Source organism: Protopterus annectens, chromosome 2.part0, assembly GCF_019279795.1.
Source record: "Protopterus annectens isolate FY-2018-M chromosome 2.part0, PAN1.0, whole genome shotgun sequence".
Lineage (NCBI taxonomy): Eukaryota > Metazoa > Chordata > Ceratodontiformes > Protopteridae > Protopterus > Protopterus annectens.
The window spans coordinates 1,148,321,359-1,148,340,285 of record NC_056728.1 but is presented as its reverse complement, the minus strand read 5'-3'; the positions used below and the strand labels follow the sequence as shown (position 1 = coordinate 1,148,340,285).

At 40.3% G+C, this 18,927-nt stretch overlaps 1 protein-coding gene across 5 annotated transcripts in view; it reads left to right on the top strand.

Moving 5' to 3' along the window:
• The window catches only part of LOC122793381 (protein transport protein Sec24B-like), a 2,932,722-nt gene that overhangs the window by 68,825 nt on the left and 2,844,970 nt on the right, over nucleotides 1–18,927 (top strand). For all 5 annotated transcript variants that reach the window (XM_044061340.1, XM_044061338.1, XM_044061337.1 and 2 more), the window contains exon 2: nucleotides 17,451–18,182. In XM_044061340.1, the coding sequence (XP_043917275.1) occupies nucleotides 17,468–18,182 (715 nt within the window). In that variant the 5' untranslated portion in view covers nucleotides 17,451–17,467. The remainder of the gene's footprint in view (nucleotides 1–17,450; nucleotides 18,183–18,927) is intronic.

Sequence of the window (18,927 nt, the reverse complement as noted above, 5' to 3'; positions counted from 1 at the left end):
GGAAACAATAATACCACTAATTCTATGTCTACAAAAGGAATTTCTGTGGTGGGCTCAAGCATGCCAAACTAACACAGGTCTTCCATTCAGCAAGCCTCAAGCAAATCAAGTCATCACAACAGACGCCTCGGACTACGCCTGGGGGGCGCACATGACAGATCGGTGCATTCAGGGCAAATGGTCCCAAAAAGAAAAGCGCCTACACATCAATCAAAAGGAAATGTTAGCAGTAATAAATGCTATTATAGCTTTCAAAGACCTTCTGCAACCAGGTCAACTATTGATAAGAGCGGACAACACCACAGTTATGTGGTACATAAACAAACCGGGAGGAACACATTCATACCCCCTATGCAGACTGGCCATGTCAATTTGAAACATGGCCATGGACTTACAAATCGAACTACAAGCACAGTACTTGCCAGGCAAGGAAAACATGCTGGCAGACAACTTAAGCAGAAATATGACAGATCCACACGAATGGAAGTTGCATCCAAAAGTTTTCACAGAAATAATCCAAGCATGGGGAAGGCCAGATATATATCTCTTTGCCTCCCACAAAAATCACCAATTGACAAAATTCTGCTCAAGGATTTTCCATCCAAAGGCCTGGAGAGTGGACGCTCTCTCTTTCAGTTGGACATCAATGACAGTTTATGCCTTCCCACCTCTTCCTCTGCTGCCCAAAGTTCTATTGAAAACCAGAGCAGACAGACCAAAGATGATTCTCATAGCTCCAGACTGGCCAAGACAGCACTGGTACCCACTCCTGAGGAGCCTGACGCATTCCCCACCATGGACCCTGCCTCTAATGCCTCTTCTCCTGACTCAGCACAGCTTCAAAACTCTTCACAGCCAGCTAAAAACACTCAATCTAGCCGCATGGAAGATTCCTTAGCATCAAAACAGACCACACTCTCCAAGGAGGTGCAGGATGTCATTTTGGAGGCCAGAAGGCCGTCCACTAGAAAAGCTTACTCCGCAAAATGGAAACTGTTTTGTGTCTGGAATGAGAAAAAGGGCCAGGATCCTGGAAAACTGAATTTACCTCAAATACCACAGTATCTAGCTGAGCTGCTAAGCAGTGGACTTTCATTCTCCACCATCAAAATCCATGCCTCAGCCATTTCTGCAGAATACAGCACTGATCCACCCTTATTCTCTCACCCTCTCTTGACAGTTCCTCAGAGGGGCTAAGAATCTAAGACCCCCAAGGAAACAACCAATACCTGCTTGGGATCTCAATCTCATTCTGGAAAAACTGACCTTGCCTCCCTTTTGAGCCAGCTGCCTCATCAGATTTGCAGTATTTGTCCTGGAAAACCGCTTTCCTTCTGGCGATTTACCTCAGCTCGTAGAGTTTCAGAACTACAAGCTCTCATGGCTGTGCAGCCTTTTATCTTCCATCAGGACAGAGTTTCCTTACGATCCAACCCGTCCTTTATGCCTAAAGTGGTATCCAGGGTAGCATTGAATCAGGCCATACACTTGCCTACCTTTTATCCTAATCCTCAAAACAAGGTGAGAGATTACTACATTCCTTGGACATCCACAGACAACTGCGTTATTATTTGGACAGAACAAAGCCTTTCAGAAAATCAGAACAGCTCTTTGTGTCCTATGCTGTAGGAGCTCAAGGAAAGCTAATTTCCAAACAGACAATCTCAAAATGGATAGCCCACTGCATACGCTTTTGCTATTCTTTTCATGGCAAAACTGTACCTACAGGCATCAGATCTCACTCCACAAGGGCCACAGCTACCTCTGCAGCTTTCCTCAGAGGAGTTCCTACCAAAGATATTTTGGAAGCAGCCACTTGGAGTTCTGTGCATACACCTACCATTATACTCCAAAACTAGAGCAGGCTTTGCCACTGCAGTCTTGCAGGGCATCCTGGCTCCTCCTAGTTCCACCTAGTGCCTCACCCCTTTCTTAGCTTTGGGATTCTACCCATCTGTTATGACTGCAGCTGTATGCACGATGAACATAGTACAGTTTTGTGCCTATCTGGGGCAAGAAAAACGGAAGAAAATGGTGTCGGCTGGTTCCTTTATACCCCTGTTGCACTGACGTCAGGGAAGAAGCGACGACAACAGACGCCGGACCTAGACTTTGGAATTCGGCCGACCGAGGACCCGCCTGACGGCAGGAGAACCCATCTGTTATGACTGCAGCTGTATTAGCACTCTAACATCTACATTTATGGTAGGTATAAAACTGTACTTTTTCTGGGGGCTTCGGACTGTTATGGCAAGAAAGACTGAGGAAGTGACATTGGCTGCCTCCTTTTGTATCAGACGTCCTTTACAACCAGACAGCCGACATAATTTTTACTTAACTTTGGTGTTCTGGCTGATCGAGGGCTACCGGGAGCCGGGTAACCCATTGGTTAGGACTGCAACAGTGAATGCACTCTAATATATACATTTATGGTAAGTGTACACAACTGTACTTTTCTTTCCAACACTAGTTATTTCTTGTGGTTTCCAGTGTTTCTTCCTGGGATACCATTTACTTGTTTATGTAAACAGGATTTTGCACTCTTGTTTTGTGTTTAGCATGGACGTTTTCTGGTGGAATTTTTCTTCAAGTCTCCATTTGTTAGGGAGTTGGGGACATGGTCCTTTGAGCATCCATCCCGTAGGATCAAAACTTGGAATCTATCCTGAAGTGCGGAGGATGGAACTCCTAGTCACAGATGTAGAGCGGATATAAAAAAAAAAAAAGTGTACACACCCCTGTTAAAATGCCAGGTTATTGTGAGGTAAAAAGAGACCACAGTAAATCATTTCAAAACTTTTCCCACCTTTAATGTGACCTACAAACCTGTACAAGTCTGTTGAAAAACAAGCAAATCTGTTAGTGGAAAAAAATAACAAAAAAAAAAAGTACAGTAAGCTGGTTGCATAAGTGTACACACCCTTAAACTAATACTTTGTTGAAGCACCTTTTGATTTAATTACAACATTCAGCCTTCTTGGGTAGGAGTCTATCTATGTGGCACATCTTGACTTGGCAATATTTGCCCACTCTTAAAAGTGGTCCAAAAGATTGCGAGGGCATCTCTTGTGCATAGCCCTCTTCAGGTCACCCCACAGATTTCCTATTGGATTTAGGTCTGGGCTCTGGGTGGGTCATTCCAAAACTTTAGTTTTCTTCTGGTGAAGCTATTCTTTCATTGATTTGGATGTATGCTTTGTCATGTTGAAAGGTGAAATTCCTCTTCAATGTTCTAGCAGACCTGTGAAGGTTTTGGGCCAAAAGTCACTGGTATTTGGAACTGTTCATAATTCCCTCCACCTTGACTAAGCCCCAGTTCCAGCTGAAGAAAACCAACTCCAAAGCATGATACTACCACCACCATGCTTTGCCGTGGGGATGGTGTTCTTTTGGTGATGTGAAGTGATTTTGCACAAATGTACGTTTTGGAATTATGGCCAGAAAATTCAACCTTGGTCTCATTAGACCAGAACACATTTTTCCACGTTCTTTTTGGGAGACTTGATGTATTGTTTTGCAAATTTTAGCCACGCCTGGATGCTTTTCTGTGTAAAAAAAAAAAGGCTTCCATCTTGCAACCCTACCCCATAGACCAGACATATGGAGAATACCAGAGATTGTTGTCACATGTAGTACACAACCAGTATTTGCCAGAAATTCCTGCAACTCCTTCAGTGTTGCTGTAGGTATCTTGGCAGCATCCCTGATCAGTTTTCATCTCGTCTTTTCATCAGTTTTGGAGGGCTCTCCATTTCTTTGCAACATTGCTGTTGTCCCATATTTTCTCCACTTTTTGATGACTGTCTTCACTGTGTTCCATGGTATATCCAATGCTGTGGAAATTTTTTTTCTACCCTTCTCCTAAGTGATGCCTTTCAACAATGAGATCCCTTTGCTGCTTTGTAAGCTGTCTGTGAACCATGGCTTTTGCTGTAGCAGGCAGCTGAGTAAATTCAGGAAAATCCTACTAGGGCAGCTGAACTTTATTTGGGGTCATCAGAGTCTCTCTAATTGGCAGGTATGTACCCAAGAAGGCTGAATGCTGTTCTTAAATCTGCTTCAACAAAGTATTAGTTTAAGGCTGTGCACAGTTGTGCAACCAGCTTATTGTACGTTTTTTTATTTTTTATATTTTTTCCCCTAACAGATTTGATTGGTTTTCAATTGAGTTGTACAGGTTATAAGTCGCATTAAAGGTGGGAAAAGTTTTGAAATGATTTATTGTGGTCTCATTTTTTATATCACAAAAACCTGACATTTTAACAGGAGTGTGTACACCAAGTTACATACTTAATGTAACAGTAGACCTGGGCTGACAGTTCCATCTTCATCACCATACCCTCCCTTTATTCCCTGACCTTGTTCTGTTAGATGAGTAGTCTGTCTACATAAGATGTATTATGTTATCTATCTTGCATTTCCTTTTCTTGCTTTGCCTTGGCACAAACTTGTAAGGTCATGGAAAAGTGTCCCTAGCTGCACATCACTGAGTAAAGAGGAGGAGTCTGATGGCTGTGTAGCCTGGGAAAGATTTAGTGTGGGATTTGGACGCTTATAGTTCCCTTTTCCTCTAATTATTGTTTAAGACCTCATTTGTTTGTTGAAATATGTGAGTAATTTTGTTAGATTGGTAACTGTATATATATATTTTGAGTGTTAAGTAGGTGGAGTGATTGTATAGAAATGTGTATTTGTGTGTGAGAAGAAGTGATTGTGTGGAAGTATGTGGTTGGATGTTCTGTTTGCATGGAATCTCTGTATCTGATTATGTGGACAACAATTAGTGGGGGTTGAAATTTCTTTTTTTCTTTCACTGTTGTTCAGGTCTCTGATTCAGTATGTAAACTTGTGGGACTGTGCCCTTATTGCAGCCCCAGCACTAGAGGAACCTGGTAGTGAGGGGGAGGATGGTAGGAGTCCACCTACTTGCCTGTCTCTGTTGGGATGGGGTGGGGAGGGTTGAATGCATTCAGGGATACATTGAGTCGGTGCAGTTTCACTGGTGGAGACCATGTGGAAACATTGGCTCCTGCTTCCCTGTGGCATGGCTGTTTGGAGGGAATGCCCCTTAGAGAAGTGAAGGTAAGCCCATTTTATGACCAATTTTTATCTTACTGATGGGGAGCAAAAGGCTTTATTGGACAGTTAAGAGATGATCCGCAGGTAGTGAGGGCAGAAATAGTTGTTGTGGGGGTGCAAGGAGCTTGTCCCATTGCAAAGGGGTGTGTGTGTGTTTGTGTTTAATGGAAGTTGCAGCGCTGATTAACTTTTGTACAATGCACTTTGTCTATTATGATTATAGTTTTGATGGAAGTGATTTTGGTTTGCCAGTTAAATGTATACTAATATAAAAAAAAATAATGCACTCTATATTGATGAGGTCATAAAAAAGGCTGAAAACGTGCATGTCCACAGTTAGTGAGGTTTGGCTGGAATGTACCCATAAGGACTTAGTCATGAGCATTCAGAAGCCACGTAACTGAAACATAGGTATGTCCTGAAAGGGTCATTTGCATATATCCCATGAAAGTGTACTATGGGAGGTTTAAAGTATTGCACAGTGAAGATTCTAGCTTCACTGGGTCTTTCTAGCAATTTTTAGGGTATAATTACACACACATGGTATCTTGGATAATATTGATGTGTTTGTGTCTAAAATTTAAAGTTTGCTGTGGCAAACGCCTGGTGAATTTACATAATTTACTGAATAGAAGTTTGTGGGTATTTACTAGGCTGTTGATCCGGGAGGGTCCTAAGACACCTAGTCTTACATTCCCATGGCATTTTTTAGCCTTGTATTTTCCATACAAATGACCCTGTCCTTTTATGGCCTGGTTAGTGGTGCATCATTGCGTCTCCCAGTGGAGTCGCCGGTGACTGGGGTATTGGAATATGTGGAGTTTTGCCATGTGGGCTTTTAAAAGGAGTCCCTGTGACTTTTGGATGTATGTTTCATGTTAGGTGCTGCCTTCTGTATTTTGTGAGGTTGCTGAGGGTATATGCATACATGTTCCTTAAGTTTAGTTAGGTTGCTTTTAAGAGCCTGTGAAGCATATAGGTCTGTGTATTTAGTCTGAGCTGTGTATGATCGATTCTTTTTTTTTTCTTTAGTGTGGTGGTGGTTGGTACTGGCAAAATGGTTGAGTTTGTGCGAGAGCATATAACTACATCTCGTACACTGTCAGTTCCTATAAATAATAGGATGCTACATTGTCTCAGGATGTCTGTGTCAACCAAGCTGGCTGTAGAGACGGAAAGTACAAATCCATTGTTTCAGGTGATTTCTCTTGTGGGCTGAAGAGAGGAGTAGCACTTATAAGGTTTGGAGTTGATTACTGGTAAGTGCTGTCTGTCTGGTAGCGGAAATGTTGCTGGTCTGTGAACAGCTGCATCCAGATAAGAATCAGTGAGCCTTTGCTTCTCTCACCACAAGCAAAAGAGCAGCATTAATCCCAAGCTGCTTCCTGAGTAGTAGTAATCACCAAGATGTCTATGCATTCAGTACACTTGCTATTGTCTTCTTAGTAGATACCCTGTGAAGGACCTGTAGGGATTTGATTTATCATGGAGCCAAGCTGCACAAATGCCTTGAAGAGGTTCTCACCAAAACTGCAACCAAACCACTCTGAAAGGCCCATACAGACCACCTTATCAGGAGCCTTCTGCTCTTTCTGTAGGAGCAAAGCAGTATTATTGACCCCATGCTGACTCTCTCTTAAGAAGCAATTTTCAGGCTTTCCAGTGATTGGCAATCTCTAGGATATGCACGAAAGTTTTGTTTTGAATTTAACTGGGGTAGAGCAGTGATCACATTAGACCTTTTTCTGTCTCAGCCTGGGATAAACGCAATAGATGAATTGTGTGTGTGTGTGTGTGTGTGTGTGTGTGTGTGTGTGCACAATATATATACACATATACAAAGTAAATATCAAAGATGAATGACGTGTGCGTGCACAATATACACACATTATATACAAAGCAAATATCCTTGCCTTGAGGGCATAAAGGCGATGGGTAAATGACGCTATATACAAAGTGACTGACAAAGCACAGTATATACGTGCATTATATACAGAGCGGAAATCAGTTGGCACAGTAAAGAATTGCAATCAAAAATAGTCAGAGCAAGGTATGTGGGGGAAAAGGAGATGAAGAGGTTAAGTAGACTGAGAGTCCCAGTCTTGAAATATGCCATTATTTCCAATGGAGTCTTGAAATATGCCGTTATTTCTTATTGGAAAATGGGGTAAGAAGAATTACTTTTAAGGAGGGGGCAGTTTGCACAGTCTGGGACCCAGGACTTTGAAAGCGTGGTCTGTGTAGTAAAGCGCAGTTTGGAGAAGAGGACACAAGCGGTTAAGATTGCTAAGGTTGTATGTTGGTGCATCACTGAATAGTGGGGAGGCTAGTGTGGGAGGGGAAGGTGTCATTCCTGATAAGTTTAGTTGAGAGGCAAGTAGATAGTAATCACATTTCACAGGTAGCCAGTGCGACCCCCAGTGATTTTGCTGTGGTGCTTATAAGAGTATGTACAAGACAAAACAGATGGCTTAGAAAATGTGAAGTCTCTTGACATATGAGTATTGGCAGGATCTAGAAATATTGCATAGTTTGTTCAAATTGTGAACAGTTAACAAATGAAATTTGTTAGCGGTTCATTGTGTTTGCAGACAGGAGGCTGCTGTGGAATGAAGACGTTCTGAGAATGAGTAATTTTTGTTTTGAAAGAAGTTGGAAAAGAAAACGAAGGGAATGGGTATTGAGTGATAAATTTGAAGGAAGAAGGGGAGGGGGTAAAGATGAAAGTTGGGAGTCCTAGTACCAGATATGTATGGACAGATTAAAGATGAAATAGAAGACTTGTGAGAGGGATGACAGTGGGAGCAAAATATGTAGGAAGTGAAGGAAAATGAGGACAAAGTCTGGAGATGGAGTTCGCAAGCTTAAATTATTGTCAAAGAAAAAAAAAAAAGTAGATTCAATTTGATGGAACAGCCCAAGCATGTTATCAAAGTGTGGGAGGTATTTTGATGCTGTAACAGAGGGATTCATTGTCTCTGCAGTGTCTGATATTGCCCATTTACTGTTCACCTTGCAAGTTTTTACAAAACAAGTTTCCTGTTAAGTTTTAAATAGAATTGTAGTTAGTTTCATGTCTCTCACAGCAAGAAATTAATCTATCAGTTTTACCTTTTTATGTGGTACATGTAGTATAACCTGGCAATATCAGTTGTGATTTGTGTGCAAGATGAGTTGAAGTTTAACCTCTGTGGTATAGTTCGTTACCTCTGCATTTCTTGGTTTTAGCACAATGTACAGTTGCGTGACCAATTCTCAAAATCAGTAGTACTATTTCTGTGCATATAAGCTAGATGGCAGCTGGTGTCAGCATTTTGCAGTCTTGTCATGAACCTTGTCACTGTGATGTGTGTCACGGAATCCGTTGGCTACAGAAAGTCATGAACTGAGGCAATTTACCACGAACAAAAAAACAAATCCAGGAAAAAGAAAATCATGGCTTAGCTTAGCCAAACACTTCATGGCCAAGGGCATATAATGACAAGACTGTTTAGTGAACTGATATGTCACTTTTTCCATTACAGTACCATGGATATGCAAATTTCTACGGAGATGTACGAGTTCAGCTTTAGTAGGCGATGGCCATGTACTAAACAGATTTCTGAGCTGCATATTGCACAGTAACCAGCAAAGTGGTGCCATGAAGAAACTTTACATTTTAAGCATTATAACTCATGTTTATTGCACTGAAGCAAAATGTCAAGATAGCCATTCTTCTTTGACATTTCTGTTTGCGTATTATGGGCATGCACACTCTCATTTGCTGTAAATACACTACATAAACACAAGTAATTGTGAATTAATTTTGTTTCACTTTTATTTATTTATTTTAATTACTAACTGAACTGCATTAGCGCGGTGGTGGTGCTGCGGTAGCATTGTCGCTTCACAGTAAGACGTTGTCCTGTTCGATTCTCAGCTAGAGCGTCTTCTGTGTGGAGACATGTGTGAATGGGCGTACATTTGTTGAAGGTTGTGCGTCAGGGCTGGCAACTCGGCACATAAAAATCTACTGCCAATCATTAGCGGACCGGAGTTCCTTTGTGGCGATCCCTGACTGGGAAAAGCCGAAAGACACAAACTAACTGAACTGCATTAATTCTTAATAGACAAGAAAATTGACATTAGTGATCCAAAAATTATAAGCTTTCCTTTAGAGTGGTGGTATTGTTGGATCACTTTATTATACTCTTAAGTTTAGGTGAAACGGTCAGTTTGAAAGCAATCCTTATATTTATCTGTATCCACTATTTGTGTACATATATGTAGTGCACATATGTTTGTTTATGTTCAACAATCATCACATACACAAACAACTGAAGCTTGTGTTAGCCAGAAAAAGTTGTGTTCCAAGACATTCTCTTAATTCAAAAGATGCTGACTTCACAAAAGGAGTGCTTTTGGCTCCATAAAAGCAAGGCACATCATACTCTTCTGTCTCCAGAAAAAAAAGAGAATTCAGAGTTTATTTTGAAGTTAGCCTTTTTGCATTAAAAGTGATCATCTTGGAATACCAATATGCTTCTTTATAATACGCACTTGTACATGTTAATTTATGAAATGCATTGACACACTAGTAATCTGAGTCGACATTTTCAAAGTCAACCTAAAACAAAACAAAATATCACAAGGGGCTATAGATTACAAAAGGAAACTGTTCCCGTTTATAATCTGATCTGATCAGCAGAAGTTTTTGCCCAAGGTAAGGTGCAGGGTTAGCATGAATTAGTAAGGTGGTGCTGGGGGGGGGATAACATTGCACTGTAGAAAAACCCTTGTCATAACATTAACATAACACAACACAGCTCGGGCACACGTATTACCCTAAGTTATCCCCCTTAATTAACTCTTACTCTAACCCTAACCTGCCTGCACATTAACACACTCGTACCCCAAATGCATGAATCTTTGTAAGACAAGTTTCTGCATTAGTTTCCAACACCCATGTTTCTTACGTGCATGCATTTGATGTTCCGTTCATACAAAATCGTAACATTTTGGAGGACAGAACCCTCTATGACATTTCAGTCATTCACTCTGTCACTGTGCAGCCTGTTTGGAATGAAAGACCCTTTTGTATGTAGTCATATTTATGCATACATACATTATAGTACACAGATCCATCCATGTATATATATACATTACACTGACGAGGCCTTTTTGAAAGGTGAAACTTGGTTTGTATCTTTTTTTTTTTTTTTTTTCTCGCTCTCCAGTGTGTCTGTCCATTAATTAAGACCACACGTCTGATTTTGTAGAGTGGTATTCCTTGGTGCATTTTGTGTACACACACACGCACCTATTTAGTATGGGTTTTTAAGTTGTTTCATGAGCGAGTAAGTGTAAAAGGATGATGCTTTGACAGTTTTGTTATATTTTGAGGAGAATAGAGAGTATTTGTCTCTTTTTTTCTGATGTCTTTATACAGAAACAAAAAGGAATGACTAGCATGTTGGAGACATTTAAACTTGATGTGAGGGGGGTGCCCACATTTAGGTATTTTAACTTTGCACTTGTTTCTTTTCCACTGTACTGAGGATTGCAGTTGTGACTGTATGATTTTCAGTGGGCAGCACAACAGTAAGTTAGCTGGATATGTGCCAAGTCAAAATGGTCATCACTTTGCGTCCATGTGGCGAAAACTGTGTTCAGTGAAAGTGGGTACAGGTGACTAATATATCTGCAGGTTGATCTGTCTTCACAGTAGAAAGTAAAGCCTTTACCTTATGCTGTTTCCCAGGGACAGTCTGGCAACTGATATGTTGGGTTCACAGAGTGCATAGTTCTGTCTCTCTGTATTTTGCCCCTGCTGCCATCTGCCCCCCCCCCCCCCCAATGTGAAGAGGTACACAGGGTTGATTGAAGTTTACTTTCTTGACAGAAGCTGTATAAACCTTGGATGTGAAGCATACTTCTCAAGTGTACCTCATTACGAGGAACTCACCTCATTTGGGGGTCTTAAAAAGTTTGTTCCTCAAAGTTCCACATTGAAAGATGCTGTCACACATCCATGGTAAATAGAAATGAATCATATTAATTCATTAAAAAGATCTTCTTTATAAGTAAACCCAGCATATTTTAACCATCCTATGGCCTTCCTAGTTGAAGTTGTTAGTAAGCCATTAGCAAGTGTTCCACATTTTGCCCATTTGTTCCACATTGAGGGCTAGTCTTCCTCATTTTGGAGATGGAAGGTTGAGAGCTATGATGTGAAGATCTTAAGCTATGAAAGTCCTGCTGTAGTGAATGATGGAAGTGTAAGCTTTTTCAGTTTGTAACTCATAAAACTCTGTAAAAGTTGCTGAATACCCAGCTGTTGAAGGTTTTGGTGTTTTGCAAAATTTATTGCTTCTTTGAGTGCTGCACAGGTGTGAGCTTCAGCTGAGTGGTAAGCAAGTAAAAGTTTTGAGCTGGTACTTCTGTGTGTATGTGAAAGATATTGTAGTTGGGATATGGTAATGTAACAGAAATGTGAGATTTGGGTGGCTGAAATCATAGTGCAGAAAATAGCTGGATTAAAAAGAGCTGAAAGGAGGACAAACTGCTTCATTTGGATAGGATCCATCTGATGGTTCTTTTAAGATGGAAAAGTGGTGTTGGAAGGATTTCTTGCAAAGCTCTTGTGGCATGGTTGCTTCCTAGGTGCCGGACACTTGCTTTCATGGTAACACTGCATAGTGAAGGGGCTTTGGAAAACTTTCGGAGGCTAAAGTCTTGATGCCTGATAATTAAGTCAGCAGAACTGCAGTAGGATTAGATTTTCTGGACCAAAATACTGAAAAATGTGTCCTGCATCAAATGCAGTCTTGTAATTGTAAAGCAACTTGATCTGAAAGTACATTCTCGCACAAGGTTTTTATTGCCAGTTCCAAAGTGGGTACATTTCATGTTAGCCAAATAGTAAGTTGATTTTATAACTCTTCTGCACAGAAAACTTCAGTTGTAAAACTACCTGATTTACCCATACTATTAGTGCTGCATTAAAAAAGAGAACTGGAGTAATAAGTGGCCTATTACAGAATCCTAGAAGTTCACTGGAACCCCTGTACCAGGATAGTGAAAACTCTTTGAAACTTAAAATTTACAAAAAGACAGAAACACTTCAAAAAAGGAACAAATAAACACCGGACTGTAATCAAACAACAAATTTAATGACCCAAAACACATTAAGCAGTGCACACTTTCATCCTAATAAGACTTCTTCAGACTCTGGTGTTTATTTTTACATTTAAAATTTAGCTGGTAATAAAATTTCAAAGTTTAATTGCTGATATAAGTGATAAGGGTTTGCTGTGGTACCTCTTTGGATCTCATTTGTATATGTAATATTGTCGGAAGATTATACCAGTATCTGTTGGTTGGCTTATTGATTAAAAAAAGCATATCTGACAAGTATATAAATTACACATATGTGATCAAAAATAATAGTCGCTCTAAGTGTACTGATTCAGATTTTTTTAAGCCAATTGTCTGCCTTTTCAAATGAAGGTAACGTTTGATTTCCAATCCATGATACACAAGATACACAATTTTTTGTACTGAGGTTTCCTTTTTTAATGTTCCATAAAGTTATGACACTCACATAATTTGAAAACCAAGTGGAATATGGGCTAAGACCCTTGTCACCTTACAGATATGACTATGATTTGGTGATCTTTGTCTTTGCATATTCCTCAGGGTTTTGCTGCCCAAGTCATTTACTCCCACAAAGTGGTTAAGCAGTCTCTTTCCAAGGGCAATCCTGTATGCGTCGTCCTGTGATGAGACGCTTACAGTCCAACTCTCTTTGCTGGAGATGGCCTGCATCTTTCTTTTCAAGGCTTCTGCATGCTGGTTAAAGCATTTGCCACCACCATAGTACCTTTTTTAAGCAGAGTTCATATAATGGACTTTCCAGCCTAACAAAGTCAAAACCTCAAACTGAATCCTGTTAAGATGGCTTCTCATTGCCAAAAGTTTCGGTAGCAAATTGCCTGATTTCAAGGCTCTTATGCATTTAGAACACATCCGGATGTGTATAATTACTGCAACATGGTTTTAAATGTAAAGAAAGTACTCCCTCCAAACCTGTTTTTTGTGCCTGCCATGCCTTCAGGCCCAGTGCCAACTCTGGTGGTGTCTCCATATTTGATAAGGACTGTATCACCTCTAGACATATTCCTAGAGACTCACAAACTGAGCTTATAACTCAAGATCACCCTAAATAGGATAAACTCCAAGCTTGTATCCTGTTGCAGATCACCCACTATCTCCCTTGATAAAAATGTAAGATTCCTAAATGTATACAAAAGTCCATGTAAACAAGAACTGCATTTTATATTGGGAGACTCCAGTTACCCTTAGTAAACTGTGGAGCACTTGTACCACCAGTATAGGGTATTCTTGGAAGTTCTGGATCAGCTAGTTAAACCTAGAAGAGGGCATGATGTTCTCGATCTGGTCCTTGGAAATATAGCCTTGTCATGCAGTATTCCCATGGTACCGCCTTCCCTGGATAAGTCGGACCATAAACCAATAACTTTCATCTTCAGAATTTCTAAAGCCCCTGCGTGTAATATGCCTGAATTTAAGGATTTCAAATGTAGTAACCTCATTTTAGAATGAGGCTTAAAAGTTCACTTTTGGACGCAAAATATCTGATTATGACAGAGGAGGTAGCTTTGCGAAAAAGTTCTGTATCACTTTTAAGTAAATCTATAGTTCGAACAATCCCAGTCAGAACAAAATATAATGGGAAATTCAAAAGCAAACATTATTTGCTGTCCTCCATTGTAAGTAAACTTTGCAATAAAAGGAAACACAAATTGCAGCAGGTGCAATAACCCTTCTATCAAGATATTATCAGAAATATTACTAAAACCATTATTGGAAATGTTACCAAAATCTTTAGTACTAGGTGTGCAAACGCAGCCCAAGAATGTAGGGTAGTATCTGAAGTTAAGGACCATCATAAATATGTCGGCTACCTTAGGAAGCTAAGGAATAACGCTGAACATTGCTCTGAACTTAAAATGGTACCTCTTATTTGGACACAACAAATATTGCCAGTATACTAGCAAATCCCTTAAACTCCTTGTTATCATAAAGGAACATGTGCTGAAGGTGTTTTCTCTAAGACCAAAAATAATAGTTCAGTGGGGCCTGTCAATAAACCAGGCTGTTTAATAAACTGTACTGTGCGTGCCTTACTTAGAGCCACTCCTGAAACTCTTAATCTTAAGTTTAGCTACAGGTTTTGTCACACCACAGTAGTAGTCCCACTCCACAAGGGAGGCTCCACCACCAACCCCTGGAATTATACCCGTCAACCTGAAACATGTCCTCTGCAAACCTATGGAATGCATAATAATTGACTTTTTGTAAACTGTAACAAAAATGTCTGTCATTAGACTTGACCCACAACAGGTTGGCTCGATTTTAAGGGAAGAGCCTTCGTAATGAGTTTGGTTAACTTCCTTGCAAGGGTTACACTGGCTTTTGTCAGTGGTCATGCAGTCCACATTCTCCATCTTGACCGCGCTTACACATTAAGCACCATACTTCTTGATGGCAGTGTAAGCTTAACACCTTAAAGTAGATCCATGTGTGGAAAGTGGGACAAACTGTCTAAAAGATAACCCCCCACAGTATGAGTAGTAGTGTCTCCCAGGGTGCAGTGTTGGGACACCACCTATTTGACATTTAGTTTTCACTCTGGAGATCAGAAAAGTATGGCAACTGCAAACTGGGAGCTCTTGTGTAGTCTCCCCGATACTGAAATCCGTCAGTGAGAACGTGTATACATGCGCACACAACTGGTGCAATGAAAATGGGCGCAAATTGTTTGCAACAAAGTATATTATTTTCACATTTGGTAGATGACCTCCCCTCAGCTTGCATCATGGGCAGTACCCCACTTCAAAATAAAAATGTTGTTAGGGACTTGGATCATGGGTTGATTGCCTTTCTCTTTTCATGACAGCAGTAATCCTGAAAATTGTTCTGCTTGGCACACCTAGTTGCCAATGGAATATCATTCAGATTTAAAGAGGTTATTGTTCTCGTATATTTTGCATTGATTAGTCCATTTATTGATTTTATAGTGCTTCCTTTTAGATGCATTTCACAACGCATCAAAACAGCTGGAAAGATCCCAGAGGTTTTTAACCAAGAAGAGCATGGGCTTAAACACCCCAGTCTCCCAAAAGAGGCTGGGAGCACTGTTCCTTGATTCGGTATCTTTATAGGACTCTGGAGGGTCTGTGCATTGCTTTCTGTGCCATTACAGACGCAGTTGTGTTGTCTCTTTTGTATGTCTGTAAGTATATTAGTTTCATGAATACTAGAACCAGGGACCTGAATCTTCACCAACAGAAGAACGTCTGTCTTCATCGCATTTTATTTGTCACAGGGAACCTCCCTGTCGTCTGTAACAGTCTGCTTCTGCAGCTTAAACAGTGTGAGGCACAGTCCTCCTTCAGATGGAATCTAAATGATTGGATGGGCACTCACAAATTTACCCCAGGCTTCTCTGGCCTAGCCCTGCTAAAGTAGGGGGGTACAGCCTAATGGTTGGTCACAAGACTCTCTCCTGCCTTGAAATTCCCAGCCGTCTTTTATATGCACAGTGTTTTAGTCCATTGAACAGTTAGGTTATCTTTAACTTGGTTAGCTGTGCTTCTGCTACAGAAGTTGTGGTGTAGGGGCAAGTCACGGAAAGAAAAGTTAGTGCTCCTATAAGGAAAGCAAGTATTTGTGTTTTGATAGTTAAATATTAAAGTTTTTATTTTTAAGATTACATGCTTGCTACATGTTTAATATTTTTGTTTCACCTTTATAGGGTAATACATTTTCATAATCTTTTGGTAATATGTAGGTGTACATCATTGATTTTATAAGTGTAGCATATAGGTTTACAAGTTTGTATTGCGCTTTTAGTTTGTGTAGTGTCATGATGGCAAAAAAGATTTGACTCTGTAGAAGCACTTTAATCTCTAAATGGCCTTTGCTCAAATGAAGCACTCTTGAAAGCCTGCTCAGTGTGATGTAACTTGTAGCTAACTTACTAGCATTTAAAGCTGTGTGTATTTGAGAGCTATACCAATTTACTTTTATGATCAGCATGCTTGATTTGTCAACCAAAGGTCGACAATACAAATATTGGCAAGCAGCTACACATGCGCGAGGCAAATCCTTGCTGCATGCCAACACAAAAAAAAAAGACCTTTTTTTTTTTTTTTGCAGGGAATAAGCCCCCCACACACCCACTAAAATATATGTGCTGACTCCGAGATTGCACAGTCCCCAGGGAAAAGAGAATATTTCCCTACCTGACGATTGTTGATTTCAGTGCAGCTGTCAACCATCTGCAATGTCAGTCAATTGTGCTAGATTGAAACAGAGGTCAGCCAGCCACTGTTGCGACCTAATGTCCAAGTCCAATATATATTGTGTATAATAATTGCAGAGAGAATGGATCATGTTGTAACATTGCAAAACATATACGACTGGAAGCTAGTGTTCTTAAGATGGTCTATAAGAATAAAAGTGCGAATTGGCTTCAGCAATAGCTCTATATAAAAAGTCCCTACTGTGTTGAATCTTGTTGTTCATCCCCTGATGTAGAATCTCATTCAGTGAACAAGTTTGGAAATTGTTTCCATTTTCTCTTTATGTATACTTCTCTGAGAGTAACGCATTCTTTGCTGCCAGAGGGACATGGGTTATGTATCACAGTTGTCAGGTGGTTCTTTAAATCATGATTTGGCCATCTATTGTCTTATGGTGTTCGATGTTGCAGTACTTAATTTTGGGATTCATGCCTACAGTTATCCTGACTTGTAGGGCTTTAGTTGAGGCCTTCCACTGAGAACCCTAATAGGGACTGTCATCATTTCTTTATCCAAAGGCTCTCAGATACAGGGTGTTACTGAAATTGTCACAGTATGGTATTTACTGTATTATACTCTGCTTACTTTAGAGTGAGTATATGACTTTGGTTAGGTAAGCCTTAATGATTTACCTTTACAGTGGTCTGTCCAGTTTTTATTTTATGGCACTACCTCACGTGTACTTTTGTAAGCTGTTTGGGTATAGTTAGTATTGCTTTTAAACTCTTGCATTTTAAATGAGCTTCCAAATGTTGTGATGGGCAAACTGCATGTGTAAATGATTGTTGCCTAGAAAATGGTAAGATGGATTATCTCCTTAGTGTTTCTCAGGTAATTTTGTATATGCTATACATTTGTAACGTTTTAGCAAGTATAAGTAATGCCAGTTTTAATTTTTTACACTTGAGTTTAGGTGAGTAAATATTAAAAAACATCATAGTGGTGGGGAAAACATCTTTGTACAGGCTGTTGTTTTAAAGATTTTTTTGTCTTTCTTTCTAGGACCAGCACCGAATAAAATGCAGCTGGCATCGGGCTTTGGGCCTTCACAGAATTTTACTGTTCATCCAATACGTCACTCTCAGGCACCCTACAGTGGAGCTCCTCCATCCAAGAATCAGTACGGTACAAATTACTACCAAGGTGGTTTGCAAATGACAGCTGGAGACATCAGACAACCCCAACCCAATGTAGGGCCTACTTCCATGGGTCTTTATCAAGGTCCTCCCCAGGCATATGTCAGGACACCTCTACAACCAGAGCCCATGGCCACATATTTAGGTTCTAACCCAGGAACTGTCGGTGTGCATCCTTTGTATCAGACTGGTACTTCTCTACCATCCAGTTATCAGCCAGTTGGTGGAAGTTATGGCAGCAATACCTCCTACTATGCTACTACACCTGGATCTGTTCAAGGATTGCCTTCTCAACCTGGGCAGTATGTACCATCTGCTAGTTTGGGGGATACCCACCCTGTTCCCCTTTCGTCTGTTCCTGTCAGCCAGTATGGACAGATGTTTTCCTCTCCTGCACAATCTGCTGCAGGGCAGCTTCCCACAGGCATGTTGCCCACAGCAGTTCCTTCTGTAACTCAGTCACTGCGGCCTCAACAAGGACCTTTGGCGTATCACTCAGGTTCTCAGTCCGTTTCAGCTGCTGTGTCTTCAACTCCAGTCAGCATAAACAGCAGTATTAGTGCTTCAGTAGCCACCGTAACTAACCAAGGATATACAGGTACAAAAAAATGCTATTTTATTATTTTATTTTTTTAACTTAAGTGAATTTGTTCTGTGATAGTTTTTGAAAACCAGAGAATGAAAATAGATTGCATGTTGTATATGTCATGGTACCTGCCAAGCAAAGCACCGTTGTCATTTTTAAACAGGCTTGTATTTCACCAGTACTATAGCTGTCTGACACCTGCCCTAGTTAGACTTTAATGGTTTGCATATTCCTTACTTGGTAGAGCAGCAGGGTGTGATATTTTACCTGTGTCTTGTGTATTAAGTATAGTGTTGAGAGTGTGCTGCAATTTTACATGTGTCCTTTGTAAAAGCTTGGTGGTGCTAATGATTTTCTTGGTCTCGTTTGCAGAGTACTGGAGATGTATAATGACCTCTGATTCATTGTAAATTTTATGTAATTTTTGATGGAAATGGAAATGAAGGCAGCCAATCATTTGATAGTGTATATTGAGTATTTTTTTTAATTTGTATCTGCTTGAAGCTTCTAAAACTAGCAGGTATTGTTCGTAATGCCTGACTCTTTCTTTTTCTTTGGTCAGACATCTGTGTGAGGCTGACTGTGGCCTTCATTGGCACCTTCTGCTAATACATGCAGGCAATTACTCATGTCTAGTATGGTTATCTGCTAATGGAGACAACAGACCTTCTTGTAAGTGGATGTAGTGTCAAGATAATGTTTGTATTTATTTGTGTGTTTGTTGCGATTCACTTGGACCGTTTTTCTGTCTTTGCCT